Below are 15,688 nucleotides of genomic sequence, written 5' to 3'. Positions count from 1 at the left end.
GCGGGCTGGGCGCCGGGGATGGGGGACCTCTGGAGCACGGGGGTGCCGGCGGTGAGGGGCTTGTGCGTTTGGGGAGCGGCGGTAACAGGGATGTCAGTCGTGCTGGGGTTGGTTGGATTCGGGCTCAGGGTCGTCCCTGGGGCTGGGGGGCTCGGGGCACTGTCACCGGGTATGGGGGTACCGGGGGTGTCACCGGGCACAGGGGCATCGCGGCAGCTGGGGGACTGCATGCACTGGGGTACAAGGGCGTCACGGGGCATGGGGCTCTGGACATGGAGTTTACGGGGTGCCACCAGGGCTGGGGAGGCTTGGAGCGTGGAGATACTGGGCTGCCACCGGGGGGAGGACCCGGAACATGGCGTTCCTTGAGCAGGTCTGTCACCGTGCTCGGGGCACGGAGACAGCACCGGGGCTGCAGGGTTGGAATGTCATTGGGACTGGAGGAGCTCAGGGCTTGGAGGTTCCAGGGGCATTCCTGGGGCTGGAGGGGCCTGGAGGAGGGGAGTAAGGTGACTCTCAGCAGGACTCTGGGGCTTGGGGGTGTCACCAGGGCTGGGGGGAATTCGGGCAAAGAGATAATGGGGGCATCACCAGGCTTGCATCATGAGGTTCACACTGGGGCTGGGGAGACTCAGGACGTGCAGACAGTGGGGTGGATGCTAATGGGACCTCGGGGCATACAGGGGGCAATGGGGGGGTGTCCAGGCTGGGGTTCCATCCCCCCGATGATCCCGGTGCTGGCAGCCTGGCAGCGTCCCTACCTGAACATCTTCAAGCACTTCCGTGTGGAGGAGTGGAAGCGCTCTGCCAAGGAGGGGGACGTGGCCGCCCTCACGGTAACGGGGCCACCGTGGGTTGGGGGGCACTGGCCAAGGGTGGGCAGTGCTCACCCAGCCCCCATCTTCCCCTGGTTTCCAAAGGACACGAGGATGAAGGGAACAATCTACCGTATCCGAGGCTCCAACCCAGCCAGCAGCTACCTGCAGCTGCCACGGGCAGGGACACAGTCCCTGGGGCTGACAGGGCGCTACCTCTACGTCCTCTTCAGGCCCCTGCCCCACAAGCACTTCCTCGTGCACCTGGATGTCGCCACCGAGGTCCGTGACACGGGGTGGCCTCTCAAACTGCCATTGTGGCTGATTGAAGGACTGGGGATGGCACTGGTGGGCTTGGGGCCTTCAGGATGTGGCTGCTCTTTGCTGCTGGTGGGTCACTCCAGACTGGAGATGATTTCCATCCTGGTGGCATCTCCACTAGGGCCAGGGGACGTGGAGGGGACAGGAGACAGGGCCACATGCCTTCTCCTCTGCAGCACTTCCCTGCCGAAGCCACCAGGGTGACTAAAGCTCCATGTGTGTGTGTGTGTGTGTGTGTGTGTGTGTGTGTGTGTGTGTGTGTGTGTCTCTTCCCAGGAAAACCAGGTGGTTCGCATCTCCTTCTCCAACCTCTTCAAGGAATTCAAATCCACGGCCACCTGGCTCCAGTTCCCCTTCGTCTGCGGGGCAGCCAGCGAGGGCACGGCCCGGCGGGGTGAGGAGCTGGGGCTGGACTGGCACACCACCACCAAAACTAATTGTTAGACAGTAAACTCTGTTCTCAAGTTGATTCGGTGTGTTTGAAGAGAAGCTGTGGCTGCCTCATCCCTGGGATTGTCCAAGGCCAGGTTGGATGGGATGTGGAGCAACCTGGGTTAGTGGAAGGTGTCCCTGCCCATGGCAGGGGGATGGAATGAGATGGGTTTAAAGGTTGTCTCTTCCTACCCAAACCATTTCAGGATTTTATGATAACAGTGGTTATCATAAAATAACCACTGCTCGGGGCCTGCCTGAGCAGGAGCCCCTCTGCAGCCAGGTCAGAGCTGTAGCTCCTGGTTGGGCTGTCCCCTATCCCTGTTCTCCCAAGCAATGGGGTGCAGTGTCAGGCCAGGCATGAGCCCATGGAGGTGGTGGGATGCCTGTCTGTCCTTCCCCACCCCTGAGCCTACAAGACATATTTTCCCATCTCCCACTTGGCACAGGCCTGGTGGGAATCTTGCCTGGCAAATACTTCATACTGAGCCCTGTGACCCCTGTGTCTCCTGTCCAGCAAGGCCCATGTCTGTAGCCTCTTTCCCACGTGTCCTCTCCTCCAGGTGTCCCCGGAGCAGCCCCGGCTGACGTGCGCTGGACGTGCCTGGTGCTGGACCTGCCCTCCATCCTGGCCCTGTACCTGAGCCGCAGGTACAGCCACCTCAGGGGGGTCAAACTCTGCTGCAGCCTGCTTGTGAAAAACCTCTGCACCAGCGACCTGCTGTTCGAGCCAGGTGAGGAGCCCAGAGCTCGGGCTGGCCTCTGCTTCCTCCTGAGACTCCAGCCCAGCCTCAGGGGAGCCCATGGGGGTTCAAAGCTGAGTTTGCAGCCCTGGCAGAGCACTGGGCTGCTGGTCCTCTATGATGGGAACAGAAAGGGCAAAATACTTGGTACAATGTTACATTTCCACACAGGCAGGGACACCTTCCACTACCCCAGGCTGCTCCAAGCCCCGTCCAGCCTGGCCTTGGGCACTGCCAGGGATCCAGGGGCAGCCACAGCTGCTCTGGGTACCCTGTGCCAGGGCCTGCCACCCTCCCAGGGAACAATTCCTTCCCAATATCCCATCTGACCCTGTCATCTGGTAGTTTGAAGCCATTTCCCCTTGTTCTGTCCCTCCAGGCCCTTGTCCAAAGTCCTTCCCCACCTCTCTTGGAGCCCCTTTAGGCACTGGAAGGAAATCTGGAATGGAATACAGTCTTCCAAACTCTGGAGGAAAATATCCTCTCATTTTCCAGCTGTAAAAGTGAATAAAAAGAGCAAAGTTAAATATCTTTCTAAGGTTAGAAATTTTTTCAGGGGTAAAAATGAAAGGTGTCATCAAGCCTCACTTCTGCAAGACTTGTGCTTTCATCTGCTGGAAGAGCCTGTGCTTTTTTTGTGTCAAAAATCTTCCAACCTGCTTTTTTTATCCACCTGCTCAGTGTGGCAGAGGTACTTTGGTCAAGTCCTTTGTTTTCTCTCTTTCCCTTTTTGTGCTGGAATTCTGTCTGAACTGCCTGGCCTGCTGGGAAGCATCAGTGAGGAGGAAGTTATAGAGGCTGCTTTGAAATTCCTGAAACTTTTTATATCTTTCTTGAAACCTTTTCTGTTTCACTTTCCTAAATTTTAAAATTCATGGAGGAAATAAGAAAATGGGCAATGAGCCTTAAGAGAAATCATGTGAAACTGCTGAATCAGTGAACAGACATGACATGAATCTTGAGCCTGGGGGTTTATAACTGAAATCCAAGGGTTTATGCTCTGGGCTCTTCTTTGGAGGTTGAGAGTGCCAGGAATACTACCTGTGCAAGGTGGGTTTGTTGCAAACCTCAGTTTTGTGCTCTTTATTTCTCCGGTGGGAAGTGGTGTGTATCCCTCAGGGAGTGGGATTTCAGGCAGCTCTCTGGGCGTGGGGAGCTCACTGTGTGTGTGTCCCTGTCCTGCCAGGTGTGACATTTGCCAAGGCCCGCCTGGGTGACCTGTCCTGCCGCGGGGTGGCTCCCATGCCCCGGGAATTGGCCTTTCCTGTGCCCAAGGGGGAGAAGTGGCACGACCTCTATGACTACATCAGGTAGGGCTGCTCCGATCCCACTGCAGCTCCCAGGCCTCCCTGCACCCCTGGGAGGGGCAGGATGGGCAGTGCCACTTAAGGAATACAGATCCAGGTGAACCTGGGTTGTGGTTCCCCCACCTCCAGCATTTAGGTGTTGGTAACAAAGACACCCTTAGTGTCATTGCCTTTGGTACCCCTGTGTTTGGAGGAGCATGAGGCACAAGGGAAGGGATCTTGTAGGAGACAGCAAAGAGGCCTCTGTGCCAGGCTGAGGTGCCAATGCAATATCCCAGTGACACGGTGTCTTCCTCTGGTTCTGCTCAGGTTCCCATCTGAGGGGGCTAAGCTGCTGCACAACTCCATCCAGAAGAGCTTCCCACATCCCGTGGCAGGTGGGAATGCTGGGGACGGCAGCCAAGACTGTGCCACCCCACTTGGGTGCCCTGGGTTTCCAAAAGAGCTCGACCTGCTCCTTGTGTTGCCCAGGTGACCAAGTGCTAGAGGAGCCCGGCCGCCCGCTGACCCAGCCGGTGACACTCTCCAGAGCAGTCTGTGACCTGTCCCCCATCCAGCAGAGAAGCAGCCCCAAAGCTGTAAGTGCACTGTGGAGGAGGCTGCAGCTCCTTCCTTCCTGCTTCCCATGGAGCTTTTCCCTGCATCTGTGTCTTAAATTAAGATGTAGAAGCTGCTTGTTGTCATTGGCAGCTGTTCCAGGCACGGTCTGGTGACCACAGCCCTGCAGTGACTGCCTAGGGCTTCAGTGTGGTGCAGCACAGAGACAGGAGATGTGCCAAGTACCTTGGAATCTCCAGACATCCATCTTCCCTGTCTCTGTGGAGGCAGCAGATCGCTGTGTCTTCAAGTTATAGATAAGGCAGTGAGGTCTGGAGACTAGGGAGTGTGAGCAGTGCCCTCAGGGAGCAGAGCAGTTTGTGGAGCTGGCATTGCTGGGGCTGCAGGCAGCTGCCCTCAGCTTGGTTTCCCCTTCCCCACTGGGGGTGATGTGAGAGCTGGTGTCCAGGCTGGCTTACCAGTGTGGTGGTGGGTGTTGGGAGAGGGACTGGGGGAAGCCATCCTCATGCTGTGGAGAGGGAGAACTGAGGAGCACAGCCTCTCTTATTAGAGAGTGTCCAAAAGATGGCTGTGGGGGTGGTGCAGGGTCTAGAGGGGAAGAGTAAGAGGTGCAGCAGTCACTCGGTTTGATCAGATGCAGAAAGAGACTGAGGTCAGACCTTGTCAGGGGCTGCAGCTCCTTCCAAGGGGCAGCTCTGATCTCTGCTCTTTGTGACAGGGACAGGACCCAGGGAGTGGCTGGAGCTGTGTCAGGGCAGGTTTTAATGGATATTAGATAAAGGTTCTTCCCCCAGAGGGTGGTCAGGCACTGACCACTCTCCGCAGGGCAGTGGTCCAAACCTGCCAGAGCTCCAGGAGCATTTGGACAAGGCTCTGGTTTGCTGTCTGGAGGAGATGAACTGTGCACAGACAATGCTGGGGATGTAAGGAGAGAGCTGGTTAACAACCTGGCCAAGCCAGGTACCCACAAGGCTGCTCTGCCTCCACATTTTTTCCTCTTTGTTTGTGTTGCTATGCAGAGACCTCAGGACAGATGTGGGTGTCTCCCTGTCTGCCCCTGGGCAGGTGGAGGGCACTGGGAGCAGAATTGAGCTCTATCTGAGGCTTTCCTCATTCTCAGGTGCCACATCGGTGTCCTGCAATCACGAAAAGCATCCCTGAGGTTCACCTGGCAGTCCCAGGGCCTCTGGGAGCTGTTCCTGCTGGAGACCCCATGCTGGAGGAGAAGCAGAGGCTGCACAGTGCAGGGGACACGAGGCAGCCACTGCCACTCAGTGATGGTGGCATCCATGTCTATGCTCATCAGAGGAGGGGACTGACAACCCGAGCTGTCCCTGGCTTGGAGGAGGTGTGTGACGTTCTGGAGGGTCACGGGGTGGCTTTGGGGTATTTCTTTGGAGTAGTTCCCTTTATTTCTGATGAAGGGAGAGAGGGAACACAAGGTTCACGCTGGAGTTTCAGTTAAACTCACGGAGTCCAAGAGATGCAGAGGAGCAGTTCTTCCCACTAGCACTCTACTTGCCTTGACAGTGTCCCTGTGTTCACATGTGCTGACCTTAAGCCACAGGTTTGCCAGGTGTGTACAGGAAGGGCTCTGGCCCTTATGCCATCCCACAGGTGAGCCCCAGCCTGCAGGACAGCCCTGGAAGTCTCCAAGGCCAGGTTGGACGGGGCTTGGAGCAAGCTGGGCTAGTGGAAGGTGTCCCTGTCTGTGGCCAGGGGGGTGGAAGTGGATGGACTTTAAGTCCCTTCCAACCCAAACCAGTCTGGGATTCTCACAGTGGCCCCAGGCCCCCCAGTGGCCCCAAGCTGGATGGGACAGCTGCTTAACTCAGAAACCCCAGCTCCTCCTGCTGCCAGCTTTGACTCTGCCAGGTTAAATGCTTTCAACTTATCCCCTCTGACCGGAGAAACCCAAAGCTGCCTCTGTGCTTCAGAGAGCCAAGCCCTGGGGCTGGGGTGCCCCATGGAGGGTGGAGCCCAGCCTGGCTCTAAGCATGATGGTTCTGTCTGGTTTTCTTTTCCAGGGGCTTGTACCAGATCCCATCCTGAAGCTGAGAACAATTATTGGCTTTGGAGGTTGCAGCACCAAATGGGTCAGTGGCTTGGGTGATCTGGGGAGTTGATCTGTCTTTGTGTGGCCAGGATATGGATGTTTTGGAGGTGTGCAATGCAGCTGAGTGTGGCACTGCTTGATGTGGAAAATGATCCCAAAGTGGGTGGGTCTGAGCATCTGTGACAACTGCTCTGCTGTTAGGATGGTGAATTAAAAATTATGGGGCCCATTAGTCAGAATCATAGGATGGAAAAGCCCTCTAAGGACATCCATTCCTACTGGTTTTCCCAGGAATCCCAGGCCTTCCACTGACCCATGTCCTCAAGTGCCACATCCACATGTCTTAAATCCCTCCAGGGATGGTGGCTCCACCACTGCCCTGGGCAGCTGTGCCAGTGCCTGACCACCCCTTCCATGAAGGAATATTCCCAGTATCCAATCCAAACCTCCCCTGGCACAACTTGAGGCTGTTTCCTCCCTTCTTCCCTGGGAGCAGAGCCTGACCCTCACCTGCCTGCCCCCTCCTGTCAGGGAATTGTGGAGACCCAGAAGGTCCAGGCTGAGGCCCCCAGCTGCTTCTCATCAGACTTGTGCTCCAGACCCTTCACTAAATTTCACTTCTTTTTAACACATTAAAACTGCTGCTGCTTTGTTGGAGGCTGGAAAGGAAGGGCTGTGTTTTGGGTTGTGTCTGTGGCACACTGGGCCTTGTTTGTAGTCTGTGTTAGGGTAAAGGAAGGGTTGGTTTGGTTCAGTCAGTTCAAGGCTCTGCCAGCAATGTCATTTTCCTTGTATCTGCTGTTCAATAGTAGGGAAGGGATCTTAATGCCCATCCCATTCCATCCCCTGCCACGGGCAGGGACACCTCCCACTAGCCCAGGTTGTTCCACACCCCATCCTTCCCGGCCTTGGACACTTCCAGGGCTGGGGAAGAGCTCTGTGCCTGGGCTGTGGGGCAGTTCTGGAGCCGTGCCCCCCCTGTCTCGGTGCTGCAGGCTCTGTGGACACAGGACAGCACGGCCGTGGTGTACCCCTGCCACGCCGTCATCGTCGCCCTGCTCCTCAAGACTGGCGAGCAGAGGTTCTTCCTTGGCCACACAGACAAGGTGAGTAGCCCTTGCAAGCCGTGATGGCAGCCCTGTCCGTGCACCCTCAGCTCTCCTGGGCTCCTCTCTGGCCGTGCTTCCCGCAGGTGGCGGCGCTGGCGTTCAGCGGCAGCAGCGCCGTGCTGGCCTCGGCACAGGCCGGGCCCCGCAGCCTGGGCCGCCTCTGGGACTTCCCCACGGGAGCCTGCCTCTGCCTCTTCAAAACCTACCTGCAGTCCCTCGTGTCCCTCAGGTGGGTGGCAGTGCGTGCAGGGGCGTGCTCAGCGTTGCGGCACAGCGGCTCTTCCGTGCTATTCCTGCCTGATAAACCAGGCATGAATTGCAGCTGCCTGTGTTTGTCACCGAACCCGCTGGCAGCTGGCCTGGATATGCTGCCAGCTCTGTGCTGGGCTTATCCCTCAGGTCTTGCTGTCTCCCCATCCCCACTACTTGTCCCCTTTTATGCCCTGTGAGGATGAACCCAGGGTACAAGGAGCTGTTTTTCACCAGGTCTCTCTTCTTGCAGCTTTTCCCACAGTGGAGCTGTTCTGTGTGGTGTCGGGAAGGACGTGCACAGCAAAACGGTGAGAGCTGGCACTGGGGCTGGGAGATTTCCCCGAGAGAGCTGTTCTTCCAGATTCTGTAGTTATTTTCCAGGCAAACTTCTGCTCTCAGCTTTCCTAGACATGTTCTTGGGGAACATCCCTTTCTCCTTAGCTGCCTAGAGAATACTTTCCCTCTGCCTGATGCTTGTGGGTGTTCCTCAGCTGCAAGTGAACAAATCCTTTTGGAAGCAGCTGGAGAGACCTGCTGGGGTTGTGCTATGGGGCTGTTCTGTCCCTGGAGTGGTCCCAGCCAGGACCCAGGCAGGGTGATGGGATTATGTTTTTATTTTAATAGCATTTAGGGCAAGATAGAAGGTGAAATCTTCCAGCTCCAGGCATCACTGTGGGAAGGGATGCCTGGCACTGGAGCTGCCACCCAGCTTTGTAGCTGGGGATGACGCAGATCCCACGTGTAGCAGTCAAAAATAAACTTGTTCCGTGGGACTGGGGGTTTTGTTTTGTCAGTGGAACTGTTTTTTATCCTTTAGTGACGACCATCAGCAATTAGCTGTGCCATCACTAAGTGAAATAAAAACCACACAGTGCTCTCTGTTTTTCCCAGCACGTGGCACTGTTCTGTGATCCGTGTGGGAGCTGGGGAGGTGGGATCAGTGGGTGAAAGCGGGGTGGGAGAATGGGGGTGCTGGGGGAGTACCTCTCGCAGGGTGATGCCTCAGCCCATCCCAGCCTCTGAAGTGATGCTGGGTTTGGTTTTAAAGCTTTTCTGGAATGCAGAGCATCCTCCTGCATTTCTGCAGGCATCTGCCCCTTTGCTTTGCGCAGAGGGTTTGACTCTTGTCCCTGGTGATGGGCCCTGAGGGCACACAGACCTGTCCTGAGCAGTGGACACGTGCTGTCTCCTGCTCCCTCAGCCCTGGGACAGCTCCTATATCCCAGCAGGCAGAGTTCCCAGGGATCTGTGGATTTTCTTTCCAAGTCTGAGCCCCGTTGCCAGGCAGCCCTGGGATTTAGAACCTCTAATTATGGATTGCAGACAAGGATATTGCCATGAAGCTTTGCAAAGCTGTTGGACTGTCCTAAACCCTCTGTGCAATGGGTTTTATTTCCCTGCTCCAGCTCTGTTATCAATACTTTGTGCCCAGCTCTGGAGCAGCTGTGGGATGAAAAGCTCTTCTGCTGCCAAGGTTTTGAGCAGCTCTCCCATCGTATTTTCTGGCTTCAGATGGTGGTGGTGTGGAACACTGCTCAGGTGACCTGTGGTGGAGGCGTGACTGTGCTGGCCAAAGCACACACAGATGTGGATATCCAGGCCATGAAGATTGCTTTCTTTGATGACACCAGGTAGCGTGCCAGGAAAAGAAATTGAAAGTATTGATTCTTATATATTGGGAAGAAATTGTTCCCTGGGAGGGTGGAGGGGTCCTGGCTCAGGGTGCCCAGAGCAGCTGTGGCTGCCCCTGGATGCCTGGAAGTGTCCAAGGCCAGGTTGGGCAGGGCTTGGAGCAGCCTGGGACAGTGGAAGGTGTTGCTGTCCATGGCAGGGGGTGGAATGAGATGAGCTTTAAGGTCTCTTCACCCCAAACCAAAATAAATATTTTATTTGGTAACTCTGGCATGGCTGGGGGGGAATTGTGGTGCTGCAGCCATCTGGTTGCCATTCCTGCTCTCAGTCCTTGCTGCCAGTGGCCCTTGGGACACTGCCCTTCCCTCAGGGGCCTGGGGAGCCTGCCCTGGTGCTCAGGCCGTGTCTCCTGGGACAGGATGGTGTCGTGTGGCCGGGACAACGTCAGGCTGTGGCGAGTGCGGAGCGGAGCCCTGCGCTCGTGTCCCGTCAACCTGGGCGAGTACCATTCCCTGGAGTTCACCGACCTGGCTTTCGAGGCGGGGCCCGAGCAGGCGCCGGAGGACCGTGCACTGTAAGGGCCTGTCAGTGTCACCTGTCCCGGGCAGCCGGGCAGGAGGGAGCTCTGCAGCTCTCCCTGCTTAGCACGCGCCTTCCCCCTCCACCACGGCGCTTTGCTGGGGCTCTCCCTCAAAATACAGCTGCCTTCTGGAGCTGGGAGAGGCTCTCCCCGCTCAGCACATGTCACCTCCCAGAAGGGGTTTGGCTGCTTGCAGAACAGCCTCTTTGCTCTTGCCATGCTGCTGTTGTGCCATATTTAGTGACTCTCCCCACCTGAAGCTGTCTGTTGGATTCCTGGGTCAGCGGGAGGAGCCTGCTACACATCCTCTTGCATACAGACATACACTTTGTTGTTTTATTTTAATCATCAAAGCCAGACCTTTGTTGCCACCCCATGTTGTCCCACAAAGGCAGAGCTGTCAGCTCAGCCAGCCTGTGGCAGAGGGAGGCTTCTTTCTGGAGCTTATGGCAAGCTTTTAGCTCTTTTACTAATTTCTATTCCAAAGGCTCAGGAAACTAAATAGGAAGCTCTGACTTCTTTGGAGGTGTGTTGAACACTTGAACACCTTGTTGACCTCTTATATTACTTGTGAGCCAGGATTGCTTTACACAAACAAGGTAAACCAAGGTGGTTTTTTACTAAAAGCAAGTCTCTCCTGGGTTTTTTTTACAGCTTTGTGTGCAGCAGGAGTGGCCACGTGCTGGAGGTGGACTACAAGAACATCTGTGTGCGGAGTGCACGGCGCCTGCTGCCTGCACAGCCCCAGGGGGACGGGCAGGAGCAGGCAGGGAGCAGCTCAGGTGGGAGCAGGAGCAGGCAGGGAGAGGGTAAAAACAACCAGTGACCACCTCCACCACCATCAGGGTCAGAAATCTGCTCAAATCAACCAGCTCTTTACCTACTGCTGAAGAATTATTTTGGGGTTGATTAGATCATTGCTATTTGCCTCTTAAGGACTGCAAATAATCTTCCTTAGTACAGCAAAGTATCGTTTTAAGAAAGATTTTAGCATTTTAAATGCTGATTGCACTTTCAGAGAAACACTACTTTTAGAAACATGAGACAAGGTCTTCATTTGCTGATGGGAGGCTTAATGGAGAGATGGAAAAAGAACTGAGATGAACGAAAAAGATGAATTTGGGGATTTTTTCATTATTCAGCTGGTGCAGAGCGTTTGGGGAATCTTTGTTGCTCTACATTAAGTAGACCAACTTTCAGCTCTTCCATTAACTTGAACAGCAGGAAGAATTCACTTTCAAGTGTGATTGCTCTGATATCTTAAAACTTAGTGCATAGTTTGCTTTGGGAAATTGAGCTAATTAATCTATAATGTGGCCTTTGAGAGGCATGTAACTGCAGTTCTCACTTCATGGGCAAGAAAGGGCCCAGGAGGAGATGAAACAAAGTCCTTGGTGCCTCCTGGTCTCAGTGCTGGCTCTGACTTATGGCCTTTATACCTGAATTTAGGTCGGATATTGGGGAAAATTTCTTGACTGAAAGTGTGATAAGGCATTGGAGCAAGCTGCCCATTCTATCCCTGGAAATGTTCAAAAAGCCTGTGGATGGGGACGTGGGCTGGTGGGGTGATAATTGTTGGACTCAATGAGATTTCCCAGCCTTAATGAGTCTATGAATCAAAATCTCCCAGTTTGTGGATCTGTATCTCCCTTCTGCAGAGAGGCTTTGGGACAGGGCAGTGAAAGGGTTTGTACCTCAGGCAGTTAATCTGGGATATCCTTTGCTGCAGGATCCTGTTTGCTGTCACACTATGACACGAAATAACTCACAGACCTATGTTATGTAAAAGAGGGGGGAAAAAAGAGCCAAAAGAGATTTTATTTTCTGACTCCACTATATATGGAATATTAAAAGTGGCAGTGGATTGGAGGATGAAATTGCCACTTTTCCAACCACAATGGTCAAACCAACAGTTCATCAATTCTCTCCACTCACAAAAAAAATTACAAAACAATCATTATTTACATGAACAGTGTGAGAAAATTCAGTAGAAATATGTAAACATCAGAAAAGGTAGAAAACTTTTAGAACAACTTTAAAACTCTCAAAAAAACAGAGCAACGTGTTTGAGGCAAAAATATGGCAGGGGTAGGAATCTTCTGTGCCTGGCAAGAGTTTCACAATGATAAAGAGGAGTTTGGAGCCCTGAGGAGGGCTGGCTGAGACCCTTCAGCTGTTCTGCCAGTCACTGTGGGGTTCCTGCATCCTCCTCAGGCTCCAGCTGGCTGTGGGTGGACTACCAGACTCAGCTCTTGGGTGGGCCCCCTCTCAGGTGGAGTTTTCTTGCATCACCTCTGTAAGGAGCTGTTGTTTTTTGGGTTTCCAGGCCCTGGGATTGCTATAAACAGTATCAGCATGTCCTTGACCTTCTGTGCCACGGGATCAGAGGATGGCTACATGAGGCTGTGGCTACTGGACTTCTCAGCTGCTGTCCTAGAGGCAGGTGAGTAGAGGTGGGAGTGGTGCTTCCGAGCTCCACATCTCCTGCTGCAGATCCAGAGCTCCATTGCCACAGCTCCCACAGCAATCCTCATGAGTCAGGGCTGTATTACGTGTGCTGCCTCCAGGCCTGACTGCCTTGGAAGTCTTCAGTGGCAATTATTCATGTTTATTCTTGTAACTCATAGGAAAAAGGCAGGACCTCCTGGGAGAGAACAGACTTTCCATCTTGATTTTTATCCCCTTTTAGCCATGGCTCATCTGTCCATAAAAAATTGGGGGAAAAGTCGAGCAGTTCTTGATTGTTTTTGAAACACTCAGCATTACAGCAGAGCCCAGGGACGTTAGAAAGGGCAGAGACTAATCTCTTTAATCTGTCACAACTCACACCTGCAGATGTTCAGTCTTCAGGTCGTGGGCTGCTCATTCCTGTGGGCATTGCTTTCCTAAATGTGGGTCTGTAGCTGTGTTCCAGCTGCTCCTTTCCCAGTGGATTTGTTGACTCCTGTGTCTTTCCCAGAGCATGAGGCTTCCGTGAGTTCTGTCTGCATCAGCCCAGACAGCCACAAAGTCCTATCCACGACAGCTGCTGGCACTCTGGGCTACCTGGATGTCCAGGCCCGGGACTACAACACGCTGATGCGCTCCCACGAGGGCTCTGTGCTGGGCTTCTCGGTGGAGGGCAAGTGGAAGCAGATAGCAACGGTGTCCCAGGACAACACCATCCGAGTGTGGGACCTCGCCTCCAGGCAGCAGGTGGGTGGCACAAGAGGCAGGTGGTGTCCTGTCGCTGTTGAGGCAGGGATGGGAATGAAGAGACTTCATCTTCAGAAGGCAAAGAATGAGTGTTTATTCAAAGTATGTCTCTCTTTTATAGAGAGCATAATGAAGACTCTTTCCGTTGGTCTTAAAGTAAAAACATTTCACCTGATTGGTGCACTGGACTTAGGTCAGTGTGGTAGAACATATCTATAAACAATATGAACAGAAAACAAGACCATAGATTGTTTACTTTCCTCCCAGACTTTTTCCCAGGCTTAACCTGGCAGAAATCTTTCTCTTTTTCTCTCTGACTGAACTGCCAATATCCACAGTGTCTCATGTTTATTAAGAGTCTCCCTGATCTGTTTGGTCCATTTATCAAAGCCCCACAGTTCAGGAGCCCTCCCTGAAGCCTGAGGGGTACCGTGGGCAAGAGACCCTTTGGAAGTACAGAGTTCTGAAGTGTTGTTAGACAAAACTATTTCCTTTTCCTCCATCTTTTGAAGATTGCTTTTTAGCACAAACCATAACACCCGAGGGCTTTATCTGAGTGCCCAAAGACCCAGGACTTCAGTGGGCTTTGGATCCATCCAGGCAGGAGCAGGGAAATGCTCATGGTGGCGATGTGAGGCTGATCAGTTGTCGGGTCCAGCTGCAGCTCCAGTCCTGTCCAGCTTCATGCCTGTCGTGTCTCTTCCCTGCAGCTGTATGACTTTTCAGCTGCAGAGGAAACTCCTTGTACTGTGGCCTTCCACCCCTTCTGGAAGATGCTGGCCTGTGGCTTCGACAGCGGGGTGGTGAGGACCTTCGGTCTGGCTGCCTCTGACCTCCTGCTGGAGCACAAGTGAGTGAAGTGGGAGCTACACGGGGTCTAACTGGGTGTCCTGGTGATGAGACAGAACCACAGTGACAATTGTGGAGCTTCCACAAGCCTCAGGTCCCAGCTGGGTGCGTTTGGGGCAGATCCCACTGCCGAGGCTCTGGGTGGTGAAAGCCCAAGCTGTGAAAGCCATGAGGGCTTGCATTGTAACTTCCCAGTGGACAGCAATAGGAAAGAGCTTGTCCTAGGGAGCAGCTGGGCAGGGAGCACTTGTGAGCCTCAGTGTGGGATTTGGAGGATGCTCAAAGGGAGAAGGAGCAGGTTCCATCCAGGCTGGAGCCTGCGCTTGCTGCTCGGTTTTCCGACAAGTCGGAGTGTTGGTTGTCCTGGGCTGCTCCAGGGGTGAGCACAGCAGGGTCCTGCTCTGTTCCTGGTTAATTTATCCTCTTGGGTTCTTCACTGTGTTACACTCGACATCACCACTGTTCCCTTTGTCTGAGATTCCTTCTTCCCTTCCCTTTTTCCTCGTTTTCTGCCCTCTTTCAGGCAGCACCGCACCGCTGTCACCGGGCTGACCTTCTCTCCAGATGGCAATTTGATGTTCAGCTCCTGCTTGCAGGGAACTCTGGCTCTGTACAGACTTGTGGCACGGAAAATCCAGGTTCTGAGAGTCCTGGGTAAGACTCTGGGGTTGGGCTTGCCTTTCTTCTTTTTCTGTGTTAGCACAGTTATCCTGACCCCAGAGCCAACCCAAACTCATCCTGCTTGGAGTGATATTTCCCAGTGAACCTTCTGAGCTTTGTCATTTCCCCTGCCCTGGGCATTGCTGAGGCACCTCCAGTCCTGGGGTCAGTTCTGAGCCCCTCACAAGACAGACACAGAGGGGCTGGAACATGTCCAGAGAGGGGAACAGAGTTGGGGAAGGGGCTGGAGCACCAGGAGGGGCTGAAGGAGCTGGGAAAGGGGCTCAGCCTGGAGAAGAGGAGGCTCAGGGGGGACCTGGTGGCTCTGCACAACTCCTGACAGGAGGGGACAGCCAGGGGGATCGGGCTCTGCTCCCAGGGAACGGGGACAGGACAAGGGGAAATGGCCTCAAGTGCCAGGAGAGGTTTAGATTTGATCATGGGAAAATTTCTTCATGGGAAGGGTGGTCAGGCTCTGGCACAGCTGCCCAGGGCAGTGACGTGGTCACCGTCCCTGGAAGGATTTAAAAGACATGTGGATGTGGCACCTGGGTACATGTTTTAGTGGACTTGATAATCTTAGAGTGCTTTCCCAACCTTTATGGTTCTGTGACTGCTGTTTGTACCTTCTGTGTGAGCAAACCCCAGTGACTGCCAGCACTTCCCTACCTGTCCTGGTTCAAACCCTCTCATCCTGCTGGTGTGATGATTTCATTAATGTGCTGGGGTCACAGAGATTTATCCATGCCCAAGCCCTGATTCTTTCCATTCTGTACATGTGCAATTTAATTTGTTTGAAGTGGATTGTTGCCCTAATCCTGCCTGCAGCAGAGCTGCTCTGTGCTGGTGAAAGGAGCTGGTGGAGAGCTGGAGGCAGGGCAGAGGCAAGGCAGTTTGGAAAAATTAGTGTCACATTTAGTGTATTCTTTGGAAATGAGTTGTGACAGCACAAGCTTGGGCAGGGAAAGGGAACTCTGATTTTTACACTGTGCAATATTGCACAAAGAGGAGGCACCTGCTCCAGGAAGCATGCAGGAGAAGGAGCAGGGGTTGGAGGAATCAGGGAATTCATCCAAAATAACCCAGGTTTGGTGTCAGTGCTGCAGCTGGGATCTGGTGACTTTGCTCTGAAACTGTGTTTGCTGTCTGGTCATGTTCCAGGGACAGAACAGTGGAATT

The 15,688-nt window shown here is 54.0% G+C and overlaps 2 protein-coding genes across 3 annotated transcripts in view; one reads left to right on the top strand and one right to left on the bottom strand.

Moving 5' to 3' along the window:
• Positions 1-15,688, bottom strand: part of WDR24 (WD repeat domain 24) — a 249,235-nt gene that overhangs the window by 178,417 nt on the left and 55,130 nt on the right. The gene's annotated exons all lie outside the window — the stretch shown is intronic.
• The window catches only part of LOC137483441 (mitochondrial Rho GTPase 2), a 46,126-nt gene continuing 30,776 nt past the window's right edge, over positions 339-15,688 (top strand). Inside the window, exons 1-19 of one of the 2 annotated variants that reach the window (XM_068206483.1) lie at positions 339-836; positions 921-1,097; positions 1,413-1,530; positions 2,132-2,302; positions 3,498-3,621; positions 3,928-3,995; positions 4,090-4,196; positions 5,297-5,524; positions 6,204-6,272; positions 7,228-7,338; positions 7,425-7,570; positions 7,844-7,901; positions 9,106-9,224; positions 9,644-9,799; positions 10,460-10,587; positions 12,132-12,248; positions 12,765-13,000; positions 13,711-13,850; positions 14,373-14,503. In XM_068206483.1, the coding sequence (XP_068062584.1) occupies positions 426-836; positions 921-1,097; positions 1,413-1,530; positions 2,132-2,302; positions 3,498-3,621; positions 3,928-3,995; positions 4,090-4,196; positions 5,297-5,524; positions 6,204-6,272; positions 7,228-7,338; positions 7,425-7,570; positions 7,844-7,901; positions 9,106-9,224; positions 9,644-9,799; positions 10,460-10,587; positions 12,132-12,248; positions 12,765-13,000; positions 13,711-13,850; positions 14,373-14,503 (2,815 nt within the window). In that variant the 5' untranslated portion in view covers positions 339-425. The remainder of the gene's footprint in view (positions 837-920; positions 1,098-1,412; positions 1,531-2,131; positions 2,303-3,497; positions 3,622-3,927; positions 3,996-4,089; positions 4,197-5,296; positions 5,525-6,203; positions 6,273-7,227; positions 7,339-7,424; positions 7,571-7,843; positions 7,902-9,105; positions 9,225-9,643; positions 9,800-10,459; positions 10,588-12,131; positions 12,249-12,764; positions 13,001-13,710; positions 13,851-14,372; positions 14,504-15,688) is intronic. The other variant, XM_068206486.1, reaches the window with a different exon arrangement.

The sequence above is a fragment of the Anomalospiza imberbis genome, chromosome 16 (assembly GCF_031753505.1).
Source record: "Anomalospiza imberbis isolate Cuckoo-Finch-1a 21T00152 chromosome 16, ASM3175350v1, whole genome shotgun sequence".
Taxonomy (NCBI): domain Eukaryota; kingdom Metazoa; phylum Chordata; class Aves; order Passeriformes; family Viduidae; genus Anomalospiza; species Anomalospiza imberbis.
The sequence above is the reverse complement of the archived record's forward strand: the minus strand, read 5'-3'. Positions and strand labels throughout refer to the sequence as shown.